General features: G+C 36.7%; 1 protein-coding gene and 1 non-coding gene across 2 annotated transcripts; both read left to right on the top strand.

Moving 5' to 3' along the window:
- The first annotated feature begins 8515 nt into the window (after positions 1 to 8515).
- On the top strand, positions 8516 to 15586 carry LOC145232694 (receptor-type tyrosine-protein phosphatase F-like). Its single transcript, XM_080097365.1, has 12 exons — positions 8516 to 8586; positions 9383 to 9496; positions 9855 to 9992; positions 11016 to 11164; positions 11469 to 11604; positions 11839 to 11942; positions 12075 to 12172; positions 12317 to 12393; positions 12676 to 12810; positions 13845 to 13982; positions 14464 to 14600; positions 15403 to 15586. Exons 2-12 carry the CDS (start codon positions 9392 to 9394, stop codon positions 15584 to 15586), a joined length of 1401 nt encoding a protein of 466 aa, XP_079953491.1. The 5' UTR covers positions 8516 to 8586; positions 9383 to 9391.
- Positions 15029 to 15102, top strand: Trnas-gga (transfer RNA serine (anticodon GGA)). Its single transcript has one exon. It is a non-coding gene; the product is annotated as a tRNA-Ser (tRNA).
- Positions 15587 to 24308: the final 8722 nt, after the last annotated feature.

Below are 24308 nucleotides of genomic sequence, written 5' to 3'. Positions count from 1 at the left end.
TTTTTGTGCATTGAACAGCACAATTTGATTTCAGAACTTTAATGCAAACAACCTTTGCAAACATTAAATATTTGTGTACATATTTATAAACATGTACATTGTTTGCAGTCAGAAGCTTGGCTTGTTGTACAGTGACACGTTTTCAAAGCGGATACAAACAGTTTCTAAGCTTACTTGCTGCCTGTGCCATTACTGCCGAGAGAAACCTGCACCATTTATCAACTGTTACACTGGGCGATGCGGTCGGGACATAGAGCACTAAGTCACTAAAAGACACATGCTGCATCATGCGGTTGAAGTTTCAACTGGCGTAAACGTGCCTGTCAGCATTTCCAGATAACTTTAGTTGACGGTGAACATTAGTCGCACCTTGTTTCACCAGGCATGCTTATATCCACACGCAAAAACAATTTTTCCAAATGAAAGTTTAACGTACAACTTGCAGTAAATTACAACGGACGACTGGCGGTACACGCCACTGAATCGAACTCATAGTCAAAATACAGTTCTTTAGTTCCTTCTTTGGTCGCTTAGGCTTCAAGGTAACGAAAAAAATTAGCAAGTGCACAGACTGAGACAAGAAACTTACAAGAATCTTTCAAAAAATCATTTAATTTTATATAAAATGTTATTTTTTTCACCAAAAATTCAAAATGCACTTTCATTTCCGTACTTTTAACACATCAAAAAAAATTTGAACGGTTAATTCTATAAAAGCATTGAAAAGTATTTGTGACATTTTGGTTTTAGGCCTGAAAGCGATATGGTACTGTCAGTGACCTTTGAACTGCGTAAGCGTAAGCGTTGGTACAAACGATGAAAAGGTCTGGCCGTTAACTACGATGTTTTCTGCACTGTGGCAAAGATGATGTCAAAGTTTGAAGGCTTTGCAGTTATCTAAAATAATTTATCATAATTTGGTTTAACCTGATAGTGCAAACGTGCTGCGAGGATTCTTCGTTTTATTACATTTTGATCTTAATTGTCACCTTCAAATCTTTGAAACCAAAGAACATCTTCATCCTATCAACTTTAATAGCAAATATTTTGGGTCTGAGTGTAAATTACATCATTTATAACTTATAACAAAACCAAAGTAGAATGATTGCTGATTGTAGAAAATGTTTTTTATGCATATACGTACAAGATCAATTTGGTTGTCGTACTTGGTTTGAATTGCAATTTGCTATTTTGTAGTGATTTTCGTTTTCTCCGGGACACATTTGTAGTTTATCCAGGATGTGGACTGGCGATAGGTCGAAATCCGGTTTTCGTCTCGATAACGTGTCAACATATTCACAATACTTCACCACTTTCAACATATGATATTCAACATATGATGTTGCGAATTAAATGCATCTTTTTACCGGAAAGTGAAACTACTGCTGCTACCACAAACCCATAACCAGCGTTCCTTGCAGTTTCCATGACCTTTTCGGGTATATGAAGCCAGCACCATATATCAAGGCTTGAATAATCAGGATCACAGGCCCCCGCTTCAATCTGCATAAATCTGTCACTGTCCAAAAGATCAAACACGCCTGTTTCTACGCAGTTAATAAACCGAGCTACTTTCGTGTAGTTTGATGAACTATGTGAATTTATTAGGCAGTTCTCTTCAATCTTTCATTCTTTCGGTCTGGTATGGAATATAAGCCCAAGTACACCAACTTGTTTCTGTCGTTGAGGAACAAATCAATAGATTGCCAGGAATACAAGTCTTCGTCCGCTCAATATCCCTTTTCGCCACCTCTTTGACCGTTACTATAAAAAGATCTGACAAAGAGAATCTTACCGCTGTAAAGCAAAGAAACTCTTATACTTCGACATGTTTTGACTTAAAATTTCCATGTTCTATGACAACTTTGTTTGTTTCTGGCCTTCCAAATCAGTGTATGTGTTAGCAGGCGTGCGGCCCAGACATGGTACAGACTGTTTGTTCACGTAGTTGACTTTGGTCGCACTGTATGTATGCTTAGCAAGGTAAGCATTTACGATCCAGAAAGTTTAACAAGCCAGCAACGTTAACGCATTTTGTGTACAAAACGAGTTTTAGACATATTAAGCACAAACAAAAAATCATTAGTTCATCTGTAGAAACATAGTGTTGTGTTGTTAAAAGTTTCCTGTTGGAAAAATAAACAGGCAAAAGCAAACTCAGAACAAGTCGCAAGTGGAACTTGTACTGTACGCTGCAGCAAAAGAGCAGTTGCAGCCAAAGGTCAACAAAATATCTGTTTGAAACAATGCATAACAGGTGTAAACACACTTAGGCTTATATGTTTATCTGTTGTACTTTGCTAATTGGTGGACCTTTTTTGTTGTCAAAAATTTAATTTTTATTCACAAATAGTTTTATATATCGACAAATGTAGCAATCATTTTTTTATTAAGTAACTTTTTAGCACATATTATTAAGGTTTGGTGAGAGACTGAAGTGTGTTCAGCTTTTTGAGTACAATATTCTGTTTCACCAATGAATTTTACTCAATTTGTGCAAATTAACAGTTCCCTTCAACGAATATAATCCAATCAAGAAAAGAAGCAGTGTGTGGCTAAAGTTTAGCCGCTGAAATGCTTAAAAGGTTGTCAAACGCTGTTGGAAAAGGTTTTGAGAAAGAACATACAGATTAACGTACGAGTGGTTAGAATTTTAACTGACGCATTTCCAATAGTTGGCGCTCTTAGGGGAAGTGTTTTAAAGAAACTTACATGACAATATCTAACACGGACGATATGGTATTCGTTTTTGTGCTAGACCAGTAACTTTTTCGAAACCCAAAGCTGAAAATGTGTCGGTTTAAAAAATTGACCTGAAGTTTCATTTAAACCTACAATACAACGACACACAAACCTACATTAATCTGTTACACTGGGTATGAAAAGGAATCATGAACTGTAAAATGCAATATGCAAAAATACGTTACGCAAGAGGTTTCAAAACACCATTGTGTAGAAAAGCAAGGTTTAACGCCCTGTAATGTGCAAGGCCTGGTGGTAGAAATCACCACAGCCAGGCCTAAACAAACAATAGTCTGGCTGCGTGATAAACCTAACGGGGGAATTTTAGAGTCAATAGTCGATCATCAAGCAAGCAGAAACACTTTCGTTTTAGCTCATTTGTTCCTCTTAGTGACAAAGTCTGCTGGTGACAATTTAGCTGTTGACTGTCATGCGTGTAATGTACTGGAAGATATCGACTTTTGTTGTTGGCTTAAAACCGAAGTTTTTACAGCAAATATTTAGACACAGGCCTCAAGCAAAAGGGAGTACATATCTCTGTGTCAGCGGTGTGCAAACAATGTACATTTTTGCTTGATTTAGTGGAAATTGCAGCTGTTTCTATCCTAAAAGGTTTATTTAGCCATTTTTAATTAATACCAGGACAAACTACAAATTGATGAAACAACCATTGGTGACTGGCTTGGTCTAGTTAAGATTAAAGTATGTATTATGTTTGTCAAGTACCAAATCAAATGGGTTGTGGTAACTAGTTTAACTTAAACAACGCCACCCATTTGCAACACACCACAAAAAGTTAACCATTTACAACATAACACGCTAACGTAATCAACGTTAAGCTTTTTAACTCTTGTCTGTAGGTTTAAGTGAAACTAAACTAGGCACTTAAAGATGTGATTCCCAAACTAGAATTTTATGGATCATCTTTTCACCTTCGCAGCGTTTTGTTGCGGTCTAATTTGCCTTGCGAAAGGAGAAGGTAAGTAACCAGAACAAATGAAAAGTGTTTCAATACACTTGGTACAGGAAAGATATAGTTGCGATTTGATGTAAGCTAAGCTACATTTGAGTTGAGCATGAGTTGAATTAAGTTAAGAAGGTGTAATTTATTCACTAAGCCATTTACAAACGTTATTTAGCAGAGATTTACTTTCTTTTATCGTATACCCAATAGAGATACCCAAACAAAATCTAGTGAAATACTCGTTACAGGTCAAACCTTCCAAAATAATATCTACTACTTCCATTACGAAGACAAGGACTTGGCTAATTACACCGATGCCGAAGACATATGCAACATCAAACATAACGCAAGCTTGGTTATTATCAAGGACGAGGCAACACAAAGTTTTATAGAGCACAACATCCTAAGCAATGAAACCAACGGGTCATCAATTTACTACTGGGCTGGTGCTAGCAGTGATTCTGGGTTGAAATGGCTTTGGGCTGATGATTCAGAGCTTGTTTGCAATTTTAATGTCACACCAAACTGTTCGGCCGACGAGTATTCAAACTGGGTTACCGGGAGCCCCAGCGGAACTGCAATGGTGGCGTTAGCGCTGATCGGATATAACAACGCTAGTTTTGGCAAATGGACTGACCTCAATCAAACGGCGCGAAACTACTTCATTTGTCAAAAAGGTAGATTTGGTCGTAGGATTTTGTATGTTGATTTCTGTGGCGGTTGTTTGATTATATTCCGTGCCATTTTCTTTAAGTGTTTGTACAAAGCTTTTTTTGCAATTGGTTGTAACGTTGCATAATGTATAAAGCCGAAAATAATTGCATGGGAATGTTTGTAATTCAATTTAAGTTTACCATTGTTGCAGGGATATGTGATGGCTACCCATGTAACAACAGTAAAGAATGCATTCCAATGAACACAACATATGAATGCAAGTGCCCAGATGGTATCGACTGCAATAAAACAGGTGCAGTGTTTTGAGTTTTTACAGCGTGTGTTCGATTTACAACGAGTAAACTGCAATAACATATAATAAACCCTTTCTGGCTTAGATTAAAAGTAACGTAAACCACAAGAAAGAGTATTGTTGAATGCACCAACATTCAGTTCATTTTCGTCTGCACTTTCATTGCTATTACTTATTTTGATTTTACGTTTAACATGAATAACCTAATGGCAGTGATGGGAGTCAATGACTCGACTCGAGTCACCTTTTCAAAAGACTTGACTTGACTCGAGTCTCAGTTGTGAAAAGACTTGACTTGGACTCGTCTTAGTAGAGACTCGACTCGGACTCGGACTCGTTATTTCACCAACAAAACGAAAATTTCTTATAATTAATAACCTGTTCAGTTGGCTTCAACCAAACAACAGCAGCAGTTTACTGTGCGAAGTTATTTTTGCTTAATATTAACGTAACTACAGGGTTCCCGCGGGTATGGAAAACCTGGAAAGGTTATGGAATTTAAATTTGTATTTTTAAGGCCTGGAAAAGTTTTGAAAAACAACAACTTTTGATCCTTGAAAAAGTATGGAATTTGGCGCCTGAAAATGCCAGATAAAAAAGGAATTTCAAATTACGTAACGCGAAAACTTTTTGGGACTTGCCTTGACTCGAACCGCTAATGACATCATTTGACTTGACTCGACTTGAGACTCGAACCCCTTGTGACTCGAACCCCTACTGACTTGACTTGAGACTCGACTGATAGGACTCGCTACCCAACCCTGCTTAATGGTGATCCGTACACATATATGTTGCAGTGAATGATTGTTCAAGCTCGCTTTCAAAGGATTAAAACGACCACTCCAAATTTAAAAATCGACAAAAACACTAGATTTCAAAGCTGTTTTAATATGTAAGAAACGCGTGTGGCAATTATTGTTTTTCAAGCAATGACAAACCAACACAACGTAAAAAAGCAAATCCGACACAAAATACACATTTGTGTGTTTTTGGTCTTACGTCGTTTCTATGCCATTAGAGTTAATGTAAAGCGCTTTCTGGTACTCTATTATCGTTATTTGCAATTAAAATAATGTTTTAAGATTGCGACCCAAATCCGTGCGAACACGGTGGAAATTGCACATCGAGAGGTGATTCGTACGAATGTGAGTGTTTGCCAAACTACACAGGAGACGACTGTCAAACAGGTAGGCTACAAACTTTTTCCATAAAAATACCTAATAAGTACCAATGTAAGTAATCAAGTAATTGAAGTTTACCAATCAGCACAATACACTTTGATACGTTTCGGCAGTAGTTCCTAGATGCATTACAGGTAAAAAGAGTTTTCTGAGTCCTCATTTTACTGACTTACAGGCAATCCGTATTTCAAAACGTTTTCTTGATTGATTTTTAACTGATTGTTTCCAAATATTTTACAATTGGCCCTTGTTCGTTTTTTTGCAAAATTGCAAATGGTTTTAAAGTAAAGTTAAACCAAGCGCAAAAATCTAAAACCTTTGGGATAAACATCGCGACTACAGAAAACGAAGCATCTTTTTTAACGGGATCAAAGAGCAGGAAAAAAATGATAAGTTAACAGAATCAGGCAGCAACTATTTGACGACTAGTTTGTTTGACTTTTAACAGAAATTGACCCGTGCGACGACAATCTTTGTGTGAACGGTACGTGTGAATCGACAGGAGGACTCAACTACACCTGCTTATGTGTGGATGGATACACGGGAACCCATTGCGGTAAGTTTATGAGGAAACTGTTCACAAACGACAAGAGGTAATTGGGCTATTAGCCTTGTTGAGGAACAATTGTGTCATTTATGAAGTTAAAGTAGACAATAGTATAATGCAACCAGTCAAAATACATTCAGCTATTAGCCAATTTCCAGCTATTTTTTATGCAAATCTGAATGAGTTTGGGGTAATTATAAAGTAGACAGAGAATACAATCCCCCAGAATAACTGATATTATACACGTAAGTGTGTTTTGCTGAATAGTAGTTGTAAATTCTGCAATAGTGAGACTTGACACAAAACTTTCTAAAACAGAAACATGTCGACTACTAGGCGACAAAAAACAAAAATGATAAATTTATTTCTATATTTTGTTTGAATTTTGCAGATAAGGAAAAATCTTCTGGAAACTCAGTTAACTGGGCCATAATTGGTGGCGCTATTGGTGGAGGTATTGCATTAATTATTCTGATTGTGGGAGTTATCCTACTTGTGCGCTACTTCAGGTAAACTTTTTTTTACTATTGTGGACAAAGTTTATTAGTTTATTGCAACGCTTTTTTAGAAACAAAGAACCTACGCCGCAACAACCCAAACCTCTGGAGATTGTGGTTCCACACAGGAATGCAAACAATTACACTCCAAGTAATATTGGTTTGAATAACTAGTTTATATTAAAACAAATAGGCAAAGTGTACTAAGCGAGTCAAACGTCACTCAAACAACACTTTGCCAATCAAACTCCAGACTTAATACCGTCGTAAAAGTGTTCAATTTGAAAGTTTTTGTTCATGAAGTAGCCTATTTAGTGAACAGTTGGTACTTTATCTTATAATTATCTTACAATTAATACAATTTCATCATTAATTAAACCAAAATCGTTTTGGAACTTTATTTTAAACAATTGATTTTTTCGGCATTGAAACGTATTGAACCAACCTAAACATAACAAAAACTCTCTTTATTTTTAGACCCACGAGATTTGAACAACAGGGGCTCGTTTGACTCCGATACAGATGACGAATATGCAACTGATGTCCCCACCCGAAATGAGACTTACACCATTGAAGCAGATAATTTACTTAAAAAGTGCCTTTCCATGCAAGAGAACAACAATGCCCCGTTTAGAATTCAGTTTCAGGTTTGTTCATTAATCAATTATTCACAACACATTTAAGTGCAGAGAAACGAAGTTCGTTTTAGAATAGTGACCTTGTTGGCAAAGTGCACAGTTTGGGGAAAAGGTCAGCACATAAGTTAAGTTATGCAATTTGGAACAAAATCAAATAATAGTTAGATTTAAAAGGCTCGTGAATTGGCTATTTGGTACACCTTTCTAGGGCAGATAACAGTTGATCACAGTATTTTACCCTGGATATTAGCTTACGGTTTCTCTTAACAAAAACATATGTGAAAATATTTTCTAACGGTCTCAGCAAACCTAAAACATACCTAAATACACAGCTGTTTATACAGTTGGACGTCAATGCTTTGTTAGACACGCGACAGACTGGTATGACAAGAGTGAAAACGATTTGAAAAGATTTATATTGCGTTTTTAGAAACTGCTTGCGATCCTGGCTTCGGAAAAAGGAGAGCGTCATTACGTCAACACGGCGTTTCATCAAGGCGAAGAGTGTAAGAAAAAAAATCGTATTTTAGCTCATTATATTGATTTTGTGGTCCAAAATTGTATCAGTGTCATCAAATCGTTTGCTGATTTAAATTGGGCACGGGGTTAAAAACATTATTTTATGCTTATATTCGGAATCACCGGTTATTTTGGAACACTAACGGTTCTCTGAACTACCAAAAGATTTAATCTTGAATTAGCACATATTTTACTTTGTGACGTCACGTATAATCGTTCAATCGTTTGTCTGTGTATAAAACCGCGAAGTGTTAATCTCTTTTGTGTGCCAGTAACACGAATGTTATAATTTACTCTAGTTTAAATCAAATACAAATTGATTGACTAACGTCAGGTTAATAAATTATTTTCGACTACGTCATGGCTCAAAACGATCTGATCAATGACAGACACCGTATGAATCGAACTCTACAGGAGCATATTCAGGCCAAATAATCATGTTTTATCATTCCAGGCGTGTTTTCTCGAATTACAATTCAACCAACGTCAGGAACTTCTGCCGCAGAAACTCAAAAGTCGGGAATAAATCAGGTTTCCATTAGTTTACATCGTTGCTTTTTAATCTGTTTTGTGGTAAAAGTTTTCCAACACTAAATGAATATTGAAAGTAACTATTTGAAGAAAAATCACTTTATGTTTTAACACAGCGATCGCAACTTTTAAAGGTCAGAATATTTTTTCGGGTTTCATATTACTAATTGTTAGTCCTTTATTTGACATGTATTTACGTTCTTGAAACAAGAATGTTCCACTAATTTTCAAGTTGGCACAAAACATGAAAATGACAAATTCAATTTAAAACGTTTTCAGAACTTTCCAAATACCTTGAAACAGATAACCACACTTACACGTTTGCAATATTAAAAATGAATATTTTGTTTGTTAAAACATTTGTAAGTGTCTTTAAACACATAGTTTTTATAAAAACATGGCAAAAGGTATTGAAAAATACCCGTGTATTTATAACCTTTTGAGCTAAAATGTGTCACTTTGTCACTGTGATATATTCAGTTTTAGGGCTTTATTAGCGCATTTTTCGTCAAAGAGAGCAGCGCAAATTTGCTTTTTACGTTTATGTTTCGCTTTAGAAAACCAAAAAACTACAATAAAAGGTGCTAAAATTATTTTCTATTTCCGGTACATGCAAAACAACAGCGGCATATGTCGCATAAACGTCACATAACCTTTGCGAAATCCATTATTGGATTGTTGTATCCCGTTGTAGCGATGTTCTGTACTATCTTTATTAAACCTTTAATTTTACAAAATGTTTTTTTTTTATGTACCGATACCGATTGTACAGTATGTTTTTGTTTTATCATGCTAGTTTCTGTCTATGCAATCGCCGAAGCGAAATCAAGCAGCCAAATATTGGGAATCCGTATGGGATCAATCCTGTTCGATCGTTGTGTCATTCTACAGCCAAAACGGAAACACAGAGGTAGCAACAGGAATATTTTTTCAGTATTCAGAATGAAACTAATATTTCTGATAGGGAATTTAAACCATTTTTAAGGTAGCAAATTTTGTCGGCACAAATATGGTTAAGTTATCATTTACGTTGAATCTATTAACGAAACTGTTTTATTTGGCGTACTTTATCGTAGGTCACTTTGTTTAGCAGTTTATCAGGTACCAAACAGCTCACTTAACACACTCATTAATGTCATTTTAGCGGCAGACAAAATTGAAGTGTTAAACTCTTGAGGGTTTATGCACTGGGTTTTGAACTCTTGAGGGTAAAACACATTGACATTACAGTTAGATTCTAAGCGTTTAACTATTATTTTCCTTTGCAGTATATACCAGAAAGCAACACCGTGAGCACCTATGGTAACATGCGTGTTCACAACACCGGTTCACAGCACAGAGCATATTACGTTATAATCACGTACGAGATAGAGCAAAATGATACCAGTGGAGGTGCTTACGAAGTGGTAAGTTTCTAGAGCATTTAAAATTTAGTTAAGTCCTCCGGACACAATACAGTAATTACTTTTTACAATTACTTTCATAGGAATCGAAGTCTAGGAAAGAACAACAAACGCAATAATATAAAACCTTTCTAAATGTATTACAACTGTAACTTTTAGCACACTTGAATCAGTCTGTGTATATCTTAATGCAAGTTCTTGTTAATATAAATTTCGCTATTTTCAACTTGGCCCAAATAAGAAAAAAATATGCATATGTTTGACCTTGCTAAATGTTGTTCACTGAAAAAAGGTAAACTAGGGAATGTATCTAGCCAAATGATTTTAGCGACTAAAATTTGCAACATAAATCTTTTTAAAATTGAACACATTTCGTAGAATTTTCGCTGTGGCTTAACTTTCCACAAAGGAAACAAAACGTCTGGAAAGTTTTACACTCAGTTGTTAAAACAAACACTCCCACACAATAATTTCAACTACAAAAAGTTTTTAAAGCCTCGTTCTCAGTAAACTTTAACCCAACTGACGCAACAGCAAATCACAAGACCTAACAGAAAGTTACTAGGAGAGCCCATGAAACTATTAAATTTAGGTAGTTTTTATTCGTGCTTCCAAGAAAAACATCCAAACCACTTTCAAAACTCGTATGCATTGTCAACAAAGAGAAATTTCTAACATTTCAAAATGTAAACCAACAGAATGCCCGAGAGCAAACTTTAATCGACGAATACAGCGAAGTCTATACCGTAGAATACCGGCCAAAAGTGAATGAAAATACAAAAAAACACAATCCAATTCAATGTTTTAAGAAGGGCAATTTCTTTCTCGTTTACCACACAAGGGAACAGATCACAAGACAAAATAGATGCAATGGTTTGTTTACGTTCTCTTTACCAAGGTCATGTCAAAACATCATTTGCGAGAAACCACAAGGTGCTATAAATACCCTGTAAAAGCGCAGGAGTACGAACCTATAAAGTTAACATCTGTAAATGAGCAACGTAATGAATTTATTTCTATTTGCAGAGCTCGAAGCACGTGACTGAATTTCAGTGGAGAGAGCTTGGGGATATGACGTCGACGCTCACCCATCCAGGGTTTCACCATTTTGTGACTGATTTGCGAATCATAACGAGCAGAAGTAAACCGCCGTGTCCTCTCTTGGTACATTCAAAGTACGTATAATTAAAGATATCACTTAAATTAATTTTGGTCTCGAAACCTTTTAACACAAAAAATGTTTTCTGTTTTTTCAGCTTTAATTTTTTAACTATTTGTTGTCTACATGGCCATTTTTTGCGTTGTTGACGGATAACTGAAAACCCTTTGAAACAACTACTTAACTAAATATTTTTTTGCTAAAATTGTTTGTTTTTAGTGGGCGGACATTTGTAACTTACCATTCATTTCGAGGACAGACTAAAACTTTGGAAACAAATCATTTACTTTAAACCCTTTTCGGTATAATTTTTTTTTCAGTGGGGGCACTGCCGAGCAATCATGCTTTTTGGCATGTTTTGCTCTTCTGCAACACCTCAAGAAGTCAAAACTTCTAGAGATCTTTCAAACTGTTATGGAGTTTAGACTGCAGTGCGACATTTTTATGGAATCGCTGGTAAGGCCAAAAGTCACAAAATTTTGCGTGTTGTGTTAAATAAAAATGTTAAATACACACAAAACTAACTTTTTTCAAACAAATCATGTATCATATTTTTAAAAACATATTTTGCTGAAATAAACGAATCTCACAAAATAGTAATGTTTTTTAATCAACATCTTTTATAAAAGTATTTACAATTTCTTTTTGTGTGTGTGACATTCTACACAAATGTCTTACAAATCAATTTAGGACGATTACATTCTTCTGCACAAACTTTTGGCCGAAAGTCACGTTCTATCTTTGAGTGACCAGAACGACAAGCAGATTGGATTCAAGATGAAAGTTTTACAAAGGTACAACGCCATTTAAAATCAATCTTCAATCCTGATCTTTTCCTATATTTAATATGAATCTTGAACATGCTTAATAAATCCAAACAAAATTCTTGAGAGGAGCACCCAAGAAATGAAATAAATTAACTTTAGAAAAACGGATGGTCAAACAGGATTCGACAACGAATTGAACACGATAAAACAACTGCAACGTTTGAACATAGTCTCAAAGTTTCAACTCGAAAACAAAGGTGAAGTGAGCATTTAGTTTTATTATACCATTCAAGTCAGCACTCGTGTTATCCACCTGACCAAACACAAGAAAAACACTTTCGTTTTGCTGTTGTGCGTTGAGTGTAAAATGTTTGGTCATCACAAAAGTTTATAATTTACAGAGGAGAGCCAGTACCTACATATTCAGCAGACTGGAGACGCGACTGAACCATGCTACCTTCGCGGTGTTATGGTCCAGGTACCTATTAAATAATGAAAAGCAAAGTAGTATATCAAATAGACCTTAACCATATTAAATTCTAAGCGTATTTGGAAATACCTTAGCAACTTAAAACATTTTTTCAACATACGTATCAACGATGAAGCATTTAACAAACTAATTTTAACTAATCTTTAACATAAAAGGTATTTCATTTTCAACGGGAAAATTAAACATAAAAAATACATGCTGAAATCGCCTAACATTAGGCAATATTCAACAAAGAATCTCATTTAAACTTGTTTATGCAATTTTGTGTAGGGTTGTGGAATCAAATCTACTGTGCTGGCTGTCAGAGCCCCAACCTGGGATTCCCTTTCAGATTTCTGGCAATGTGTTTTCTACTACAATGTTACTAACATCGTAATGGTGACTGAATTGTTCGAAAACCAAACGGTATGTTTATGAACAACTCAAACGCGTTTTAAAATCATATCAAACCAGAGTTGCAAGCGGGCCCCAAATCTGAGCCAGAACCCGGCCCGAACCCGAAAGTATAAGCCCGAAGCCCGGCTCGAACCCGAAACGTTTTTGCAAAGCCCGTTTAGGCCCGAAATTTTGATTGACAGGCCTATCCACGAAAGCCTTACAACAAATGATGAGAAAGAAAAAAGAGAAAGACAACAAACACAATGAACAATAGTAGACAATGGTGTAAACAATACGTTTTAAACGAGGGTGGGCATTAATTGTTACTTAGCTGAGTGATTTTATTTAAAAAACAATGGCGGACACGGAACGTAAAGTCAGGCCCGTTTTAAGCCCTTTTACTCACAAATACCTAAGCCCGAACCCGGCCCGAACCCGGCCCAAAGAGCCCGACCCGACTTGCAACTCTGTATGTCAAACTACTGTATATTAGTGATGCACCGAACCCGCCTAAAAAGGTTCGGGCCGAAACCGAATATTCGGCCATGAGGCCGAATAATTTCGGCCGAATCAGGTCGAACCTAAAATCCCCATTTTTTGGATGGTTTCAACTGAACCTTGTGTTGTTGATGCGAGTGAACTCAATTTTGACAAACTAAAATCGCTTTCACACTGGGCAAACTTTGCTAAACATCTAATATTTTGCAGATAACGTGGCTGGTATTTCATAGTTACAACAAAAAGTTAATTAATGATGTTTCGTATGGGCGTAAATGATATTTAAGGCCTTAATTCAATGCAATGAAAAAGTTCGGTTTCGGCCGAATTTTCAAAAAAGTTCGGGCCGAAACCGAAACATTTGAAAACAGCGGATTCGGCCGAAATATTTCGGCCAACCGAAACTTCGGTGCATCACTACTGTATATCAAACTAGTGTGCCTTTAATTTGGGCTTTAGCGATTAACTGTAGCAGTTAGAAATAATGGTATGTCCATCACCAGACATAAAAGCACTGAAAGCTCAAAAGGTTGTTTCAAATTCGTTCATGTTGCATTTTTTAGGTACACAGTGTCAAGTATTGGCCCGATGCTGGCAAACTGTCATTTCATCGAGGCTTGAAAGTAAAAGTAGAAAGTGAGACGCAAGTGTCCAACCTGCTCATAAAACGAGTTATCTCAGTGTCAAGCGGCCGATCAAGGGTAAGAAATGTTTGGTTGATAGAGTTAAAACTGTTCTGAAGGCATCGTAGTCGGTACAAGTGAGGGTGGGCCAGAATTCAACACAATGAAGCATCACAATATAAATTACAATAACCCTGATTGTTTTGCGTTGATATAGATTCTCTTGGTAATGTTGCGTAGCCTATACACGTCAGAAAAATATTTGTTTCAATTGATTGAAACACCTTAAGCACTGGAAACACGGGCCGGGTGTAATTTGTGTGTTGTGTTCCTAATTTTAGTGGACTAACAAATTGTGAAAATTCGTTTTCAATGCACAGTTCCAAAATACCAAATCGCCATCATGTAAAGTTGATCGTACTTTTAGCTGCATTTAACCATAGCATACGTGATTTGTGTATGATGTCACTTAACTAAACAGCCGAAACAGAAAGTAAAGTTAAAGTTTGTTAACTCACGTCACAACGAAGGAACTTTGACCACGTTGGTATCATTTCAGGTGAACCTAGTCCAGCACCAATATACTGGTTGGAGTTCTGATCAGCCCCCGACGGAGAAACAAGAGATTAAGGAACTCGTTATACAGCTTGCAAAGCTCTGCAAGGCTGAAGACGAATCTATGCTTGTCCATTCGGGGTAAACATTTCAACAGCACAATCTTTCAGAAAAGCTCTTAATGTTTTGGGAAAATGGTACCTTTATGAAAATAAGACCCAAACAATATCAAAGGGAGCGCGAGTCCCGGAAAGACTCCTGTCGTGGGTTCGAATCCCACCGCAGGCTAGATTTTTCTAGCCCACGCCTTGCCATATGGTGGTGAATGCTTGGTGACCGGCTGATTCGGTATAGCGCCTTCAATGGCCCTGGCGTACTGTGATTTATATATGAGTGTGCCGTGATCGCTGGTCTGCATAGACGCTTCAGGGCTGATCCCAGTTATGAATTTATGTTCATCTTAACTGATACTGGTCAATCTGGCGATCCCCTACTACGAAGCTGACATGTGCAGCATACGAGGCAGGCAACGGTGCTTGTGATTCGACTTTCGGCGGATTCTCCACTGAGCCTGTGTAGCTCAGTTGGTAGAGCGCGAGTCCCGGAAAGACTCCTGTCGTGGGTTCGAATCCCACCGCAGGCTAGATTTTTCTAGCCTACGCCTTGCCATATGGTGGTGAATGCTTGGTGACCGGCTGATTCGGTATAGCGCCTTCAATGGCCCTGGCGTACTGTGAATATCAAAGGGAGTTTTAGTTCAATGTAAAACCTAAAATGTTTTATATTATAAACGTCAGTACACCTTGAATATGTAATACCCTGCTCGTAAAATTTAGCTGTTGCAAGTTGTGTAGTAAAAATGGGCCTTGCAACAGGAGGCAGCTTGGTTACGTGCGATCATTTTACGAAGCGAATGAAGCGCTTGCATTTTTGTCTGTATTAGACACACTATGAACCGAGCTGGCACCTTCCTCTGTCTGATGTCCCTCTTCAACCGTAAACGGCAAGAAAAAATGATCGACGTGATGAGAACAGTCCACAACATGAGAAAGAAAATACCACTGACAGCCGACAAAGTTGTAAGTGGTCAGACTATTAAAAAGTTTGCTCCAAAGCCAATTAGGTAGCCACAAGCAAGTGCTCAAACCGTTTTTGGGAAATTCGACCCCTTGTAACTTGCTTGCAGAATGGTATAAGCCTATAACAGAGATCACATCCTAACTGATAAAATTATTTAAATGAAGAGCAAGATCCCACAGACACACCAATACACAAACGTTGCACCTGAAGCACAGCAACAAACTCACAGTTCAATTTGGTTTAAACAAAACACAGACTTGACGTTTATTTACAACACAAGTATACAAGCTGATAAGACCGCTCTACACATCAATCGATAGCAAACGATTAGCATTTGCTGTTTACAATTTTTTTTTTTTGATGAAAAACATAAAATGTGGCCTTTATATCACTGATGCCGAAACGTTTAAACAATAAAGCATGTCGCTTTTCACGTCTATTTGGGCCGTTGTTTTCACCGTTAAACTTATAAACAGATCCGTATATAGTGTTCCAAAGAACATAAAATATTCTGACAAGGTCGTTTGTCTTCGTTTACAGGAGCAATATTCCTTTCTGTACGATATTGTCGAAAAATGAAGATGTCGGATTCAAAGGATATAAATGCAGCAGAAGCAATGTCTGTGCAATGAAAGATGTTTTTGTATGTTACATAGGTTTTATCACTGTAATTAACATATTCTAACATTAATAGCATCATTTTTTTAAATTTTTAATTGCAGTTTTTTTTATATAAAAGTGTACGTTTTTTCCGAAGAAAAGATGTTCTTTTGCGTGGTGCTGTATCGCTTTGTGTACTTTAAACGCATTTTTTGTTTTGCTTTCACCATTTATTGTACAGCCAAATTCTGATTGCGCGCAATTCTATTTACAGTCCGCAATAACAATGTAAATTTTGACGCCATCATAATTTGCCACAGAGATGCACGATTTATTCGTAAGTAACTGTGGTGGCATGGCTGCATCACGCTATATAAACGATTGTGTTTCTATTGCATACAATGTATTTTTATATTTAGACCTATAAAGAGAGGAAGACATCTTGAAATAGAAAACTTCTTAATATATTGGCGTTTGAAATGATTTTGAAACAAAATTAGTTTGTTAAAAGACTTATCATTTAGAAGTTATCAATAAGTTAAACAGCAGTGTGTATGGAAAAAAAATGTAACTGTAAAGGTTTACTGTTACTCTCAGTTTACAGACAAATTAAGAACGCAAATCAGCCAGTAACAAAAAGTTTTCACATTCGCTTTTTTCAAATAATCGTTCGTTACCATGTAAGCTTTAAAAATATTCTTGCACTACACACCTTTGATTGTTATCACTTCGTAAAAGTACCATTCACGTAAAAACTTTTTCACTATTCCTGCGCATGCCAAAACTTGCGTGGATAAAATCTTACACAGCACAAAATCTAAATTGAAGTTTTTGGGGGCGTTTCGTCGCACTGCACAAATTATTGACATTGGGATTTATTTAACGCCGAACTTTTTTTGAAACAAAATAAAATGGTTCAATCTTTAAAGATACTGTCATAACCGCAACTCAGCTAATAGTAATTTTCCAACCAATTATTAGGACATCACGTTTTATTCGGCGACTATTTCGACTTGCCAGTAGAGTGCGCTAAACACCGCATCCTACGTTGTCGAAGTTGTGTTTGAGCTTCTCCTTGGAGAGTAACCGTCTATGCTAACGCATCGCCAGCAGTCCGATAGTTAACAAAAAAATGCGAAAAGTTGAGTTTCTATTGCTTGTCTTAACCGTAATAAGCTTGCAGGAGGTTACTGCTGAAGGAGGTGAGTATAGCTAGTATATAAATCCAATGACTAACAGTTTGTAACCAAAAGTTTATTAGATTTTGCATGGTCGTTTGAATACACGCCACCATATTGGACCGGACCACCACGGCTGATTGTTTTCTACGAATCAAAAAACTTGCAAATCAGTTTTACCGAAGCAGGAGAATATTGCAAAACATACCAAAAGGGATCGTTAGTAACTATTACAGAGCAAGACTTGCAACTACTTATAAACGTTCAACTAAGCAATTGGCAAAATGATGTGGACAGTTTGTTAGGAAACAAGGCTGCATACTGGGCTGGTGCCAGTAGCTATCACAACAATTGGTTATGGATAAATGGAGGTCAATATCTTCCTAATCCGGGTGAACCAGGCTATGAAAACTGGCAAGATGGAGAACCACAATGTTCAAGTCAAATATGTTATCTCCGTGTCAGTGCACAGGCCAGTACTTTAGGGGAATGGTTCGCTGAGAATGCACCAACTACAGATGGTTGGGGTTCGTACATTTGTGAAATGGGTAAGTGCAAAAACGACAGTAACATCTTGAACGCAGTCATTTGTTTAGCCATGACTGTGTAATCTTGTTTCACATATGTTAATACTAATACTGTTATCTTGGAGTGTTGTTTAACTGTGTAAATCATTAGCGATGCAATTAGTGCATATGATACAATACAACTATTTTCTCTTATGATTTAGAGCCCTGTAATCCCTCTTGTGCTGAAAACAAAATTTGCTTTGCCCAACTTCAAAGTACAACATGTGTTGAAAAAGGTTGGTTGAAGTAATGTGTTTTATGAAAAAAATAACGGCCCAATTAGACGTAAAAAGCGACATGCTTTATTATTCAAACGTTTCGGCAAATGGTCATGCTATGATCAGAAATGTGAAAAGCCACGTCAGTTACACCCGTTTATGTCCACTTCATATAAACGGGTGTAACTGATGTAGCCCTTTATATCACTGATGATGGCGTGACCATTTGCTGAAACGTTTGAACAATAAAGCATGTCGCTGTTTATGTTTATTTAGGTCGTTATTCTCATCATTAAACTTATGTACATGTCGGTATGTAGAGTTCCAAAATAATGTGTGGAACTGAAAAACAAAACACTACAATAGTTATTAATAATAACAAACTGTGGATTGAAATTTACGAATGTTCGTTCATGTTTTAGATCCTTGTATCAGCACGCCTTGCAGAAATAATGGAACATGCCACGCAGCACAGTCTGATTACACTTGCAACTGCACCGAAGGGTTTACTGGCAGAAATTGCGACACCGGTAAACGGATGTCAAAATATTGATATCATATAAAAAGCAAATCAATCTGAATCGTTTTTTTTAGATGTGTGCTTTCCCAATCCGTGTTACCACAACGGAACATGCATCGCGCAGGGATCAAGCGCTACTTGCAATTGTACTTTAGGTTATTATGGAGAGACATGTAATATAGGTCAGATAAGTAAAATATTTTGTTCATTATTTAGGTATGTGATTCTAACATGAGTTTGTATTGACAATGGTTGCTAATTCTAATTCCTGTTACTCGTGTGTGGCAATTGAAACATTGACATTTTGCGAGTTATTAATTTATTGTTTGACAACAGTAAGCATTGTGGTCCTTGCGCTAAACTTTCGATGGTAGCCAAACTTATGCCTATAAAAAACATTCTGCTACAATGGGGCTTCATAACATGCAGATTGGGTAAAAAATAATCACTGCATCCAAATGTTAAACTTTAAGTTACAAAAATAATGCGTTTGTGACAAAAATGTGCTTCAACTTTGGCCGTTTCTTTTCAAAATAATTGAATTTAGAAACCACGTCGCAAATTAAAAGGTCTAAGGAGGAAAATAACAATCAATGGTTCATGAAACTCTAAGTAAATGTGTGTTGTTAACAAACCACTAAATATGTGAATAAATATGTGTCAGACGTCTGCAACAACACGGAATGCCTCAACAATGGTACTTGTGCAGTCGATGTTGACGGTGCGGCCGTTTGTCGATGTCAAAATGGATACAATGGAAATATGTGCGAAAACGGTAAAGCAAAAATCTAATACTGATATTGTGGTCGATGCAGTAAACAACAATCTAATTTATAGACGTATGTATGCCACAACCTTGTTTGAACAACGGAGTATGTGAAGTACAAGGAAACAACTTCTCGTGTCGTTGTCAAGACGGCTACAGCGGACCAACGTGCCAAAACGGTAACAATGAATGATGACAGTATAGAGCAGGGGTCGGCAAACCGCTGGCACGCGTGCCAAGGTTGGCACGCGACGTGATCGTTGTTGGCACGCCAAACTATTTACGTGTTCATACTGAAGTACTAATTTAACATGTTACACTGCTTGTTTTTAGTTTCTTATCGATCCATTCTCTTAAAATCCAGTCTATGTGCACTAAACGCCCTGCTCTCTCCTTAAAATTGATACCACACAAACCTCTCCTTAAAATTGATACCACACAAAACTAAACGTCCTGCTCTCTCCTTAAAATTGATACCGGCACAAACCACTATTACTCGCACAAACCACCATTAAAGTAACAAGTAAATTGGCACGCGTCGCCCGACTCTACACGTTTTTTCAGACATCTGCACTTCCCAACCCTGTTTAAACCAGGGAATTTGTGAAACAAATGGAACCAACTTTTCGTGTCATTGTCAAAGTGGCTATAGCGGAATACTGTGTCAAAATGGTAAAAAAAAAATAATGACACAGTCATTATTTAAACGTTCAACTAAACATGTTGTTTTACAGACATGTGTACTTCCCAACCTTGTTTAAACGAGGGAATTTGTGAAACAAATGGAACCAACTTTTGGTGTCATTGCGAAGATGGCTATAGTGGAATAACCTGCCAAAACGGTTAGCGAAAAAAAATTATAGCAGTACAGTCCTTAGTCAAACTTTACCCCAGCGTTCTGTTTAACAGACATGTGCACTTCACAACCTTGTTTAAATCAAGGAATGTGTGAAACAAATGGAACCAACTTTTTATGCCATTGTCAAGATGGATATAGTGGAACAGTATGTCAAAACGGTAAAAATAAATTAAGACAGCACAGCCAATTGTCAAAAACTACATTAATGTTTTCTGGTAACAGACATGTGCATTTCACAACCGTGTTTAAACCAAGGAGTTTGTGAGACAAATGGAACCAACTTTTTGTGCCATTGCCAAGATGGATATAGTGGAACAACATGCCAAAACGGTAAAAATAAATTAAGACAGCACAGCCAATTGTCAAAAACTACATTAACGTTTTCTGGTAACAGACATGTGCACTTCGCAACCTTGTTTAAACCAGGGAATTTGCAAAACAAATGGAACCAACTTTTTGTGTCATTGCCAAGATGGATATAGTGGAACAACATGCCAAAACGGTAAAAATAAATTAAGACAGCACAGCCAATTGTCAAAAACTACATTACCGTTTTCTGCTAACAGACATGTGCACTTCACAACCGTGTTTAAACCAAGGAATTTGTGAGACAAATGGAACCAACTTTTTGTGTCATTGCCAAGATGGCTATAGTGGAGTAACATGCCAAAACAGTTAGCAAAAAAAATGATAGCAGTACAGTCCTTGGTCAAACTTTACCCCAGCGTCCTGTTTTACAGACATGTGTACTTCGCAACCTTGTTTAAATCAAGGAATGTGTGAAACAAATGGAACCAACTTTTTATGCCAATGCCAAGATGGATATAGTGGAACAACATGCCAAAACGGTAAAAATAAATTAAGACAGCACAGCCAATTGTCAAAAACTACATTAACGTTTTCTGGTAACAGACATGTGCACTTCACAACCGTGTTTAAACCAAGGAATTTGTGAGACAAATGGAACCAACTTTTTGTGTCGTTGCCAAGATGGCTATAGTGGAGTAACATGCCAAAACAGTTAGCAAAAAAATGATAGCTGTACAGTCCTTGGTCAAACTTTACCCCAGCGTTCTGTTTCACAGACATGTGTACTTCGCAACCTTGCTTAAACCAAGGAATTTGTGAAACAAATGGAACCAACTTTATGTGTCATTGCCAAGATGGCTACAGTGGAACAACATGCCAAAACGGTAAGTGAAACAAGATATGAAAGGACAGCCATTGGGTAAACATAACCTAACACTATATTTTACAGACATGTGTACTTCCCAACCTTGTTTAAACGAAGGAATTTGTGAAACAAATAGAACCAACTTTTTGTGTCATTGCGAAGATGGCTATAGTGGAATAACGTGCCAAAACGGTAACAATGAATGATGACAGTATAAAGTCAATGGTTAAAATTCACCTAACACTTTATTTAACAGACATGTGCACTTCACAACCATGTTTGAACCAAGGAATTTGTGTAACAAATGGAGCTAACTTTTTGTGTCATTGCCAAGATGGTTACAGCGGAACAAAGTGTGAAAACGGTACACAAAGCAAGTCATAAAAAAATACTTGACGCTGAAAGATTTTAATTTACAGACGTATGCTCGTCTCAACCTTGTCTAAACGACGGAATTTGTGAAACAAATGAAGATAATTTCATATGTCACTGCCAAATTGGTTTCAGCGGGTCAATGTGTGAAAAAGGTATTCTATATATGTCATACTTGGTCTTTACTTTAGCGTATACAAACTACTTTTATTTGCCCATCAAACGTATGTGACTCTCAGCCTTGTCTAAACAATGGTGTTTGCGAAGTAACGGATAACAAATTTGTATGCCATTGCCGAGATGGATACAATGGTTTAACATGCGAAAATGGTGGGTGTAAGTATAAAAAATACATAGACTGCTCTGTTTGTCAAGCGGTATTACTGGGACGGAAGCTCGTTAAAAACGATTTTTTTTCTTGACTAAACAAGTGTGTTTGGGTAAATAGCATCTTTGTCGCCAAGAAAGCTACAGCGGTCCTTCGTTTAGAAAAGGTATTAAACTAGCACAAGAACACAAGAAAAATTTATAACGTCTATTTTGTTGTGATGTAAGGTACTTTACTGTATACTGCAACTATGCGGTGCATAACTACACTATAGTAATCAAATTGTATAAGCGCTATATTAAAATTTGCTTAAGTTGTCAAAAAACATTCACTGATTTTTCTCGTTAAAGGGGGTAATACTATTCTTAAAAACGTATTAAAACTAAGGAGTCCTCGCAATTTGTGCGCACAAGGGTTATGTGAAAAATCAAAATCGTTTCTGATTGAAAAAAAAAACATACATGGGAATTTATCGCTAGTCAAATTAAACCGTGATAGACAACATAGGATTGGATTTTTAGTGACATATGCCATTATTTGTGACAGTTGTGGGTGACACATCCTTTGTGTCATGCTTACATTTAAGCAAGTTTTGAGTGTCATAATACACAAATATTAAGGAATTTCCCATGACAAATGTGGCAAGAATTACGAATACATGCCAACTCAGTTAATCGCCAATAAAACGATTAACTGATTCGTCTGTATTTATGCCAACCAAAGTCTGTGCCTAAATTTCACAAAAAACAAACGCAACAACTGACAAATAATTATTTACTTTCTGTTTTCTAAATTTAGAAATCAAAGGCGGTCAGATGGACTGGGTTTGGGGAGTGTTGTCAATGTTACTTGTGCTGGCCGTCGGTGGAACTTGTTTGCTACTTTATTGTTATTGGTAATGACGGTCACGTAAATTCATTTCAAGGACCCGAACTAAATATTATTTGTGTTTATACAGTTCGGCAAAGCCAAACAATCGAGTAGGTATTGCATAATCGAAGACAAGAACCCTACCTGACACTCTGCAGTTCAACTTTGAAAGAAATCTTAGGACAAATGCATGTGTTTTTTTACCTAAAATGTTTGGTTTTATACAGCACTCATTTAAAATGTAGTTTTGTTTTTGTTTGTGTGTTTACTAAAATTATACAGAAGCGTTTTTGAACAAACAACAAAAGGTTATAGCCAAAACAGTAAAATGATACAGCAAACAAAAATATCTTAATTGAGCCGTGGATAACTACATCTCTACATCTAAATCACAGTTAAAATTTTGTCATTACCACTCAGAAAATTCATGAAAGGCAAATTAGTTGCACTGCAATTAACATTTATTTAATTGAACACCTTCATATAGACATCGAAAAGCAATGCGGTAAGAAAGCTTACTTCGAATATTAGATCATTACCTAAGTTAGAAGGTAACCTTCCAAAAACAACAATTAACAACGACGCCGAAACCGAAATACCGAAACGTTGTGAAAGTCATTTCTGTTCTTAAATGTGTAGAAATAAAAACACTATGGAAAGTAGCAACATAATTAACAAAGTCAGCACCTAGTCACAAAACACAATTTAAATTTAAAACGCCAAGGCATACATTTTTATATCATAACCGCATAGGCGATGTTAGGCTGCTTAGTTTGAAAATATACGTACTCGTCTGACAAACTTCCAGCCATAGCATTCATAGATAAAAGGCAATGGGAATTTGTGACCTATATTTCCATGAAAACACCTACAGTGTAGGCTGTTTAACCTATTTTCTGCCGTGGTAATTTATTTGTCATAACCGTTTCTGCTGCAACATATTACGTGACAAGCTTGTATATTCACAAAACAATTCGCCAGAAGAGTGCGCAATCGAGCAAAACATGTTGTTTGAATCTCAACCCTAAATACACAGTATTACCAATTTGGGGTAGTAGATAGGACCAGCGTTCAAGGAACGAAGACGGTTATGACCAAAATGAAAATGCTTGCTTGTTCGTTGTTCGTGATAGCGACTTAGTAAGGAAGTAAGAAAAACTAGTTGCATTTAAATTACCCACTATTATCAGTAGATACCTAACAAACAGAATATACATTATAGGTTTTGCAGCTTCATTTCTATACACGCCACCTGAAACTTGGTTGGGGGCGACAAGATTAATTGCTTTCTACAAGTCGGAAAATGTTCAAATCA

The sequence above is a fragment of the Phallusia mammillata genome, chromosome 6, assembly GCF_965637545.1.
Source record: "Phallusia mammillata chromosome 6, kaPhaMamm4.hap1.1, whole genome shotgun sequence".
NCBI classification, from domain to species: Eukaryota; Metazoa; Chordata; class Ascidiacea; order Phlebobranchia; family Ascidiidae; genus Phallusia; species Phallusia mammillata.
The sequence above is the reverse complement of the archived record's forward strand: the minus strand, read 5'-3'. Positions and strand labels throughout refer to the sequence as shown.

Bases quoted from the DNA above. Each gene is read 5' to 3' on its own strand.
- LOC145232694 (XM_080097365.1), top strand. From the start codon at position 9,392: ATGCAATCGCCGAAGCGAAATCAAGCAGCCAAATATTGGGAATCCGTA. The intron at 9,497-9,854 runs GTAGCAACAGGA...TTTCCTTTGCAG, and splicing joins GCCAAAACGGAAACACAGAG to TATATACCAGAAAGCAACAC. The intron at 12,394-12,675 runs GTACCTATTAAA...AATTTTGTGTAG, and splicing joins TTCGCGGTGTTATGGTCCAG to GGTTGTGGAATCAAATCTAC.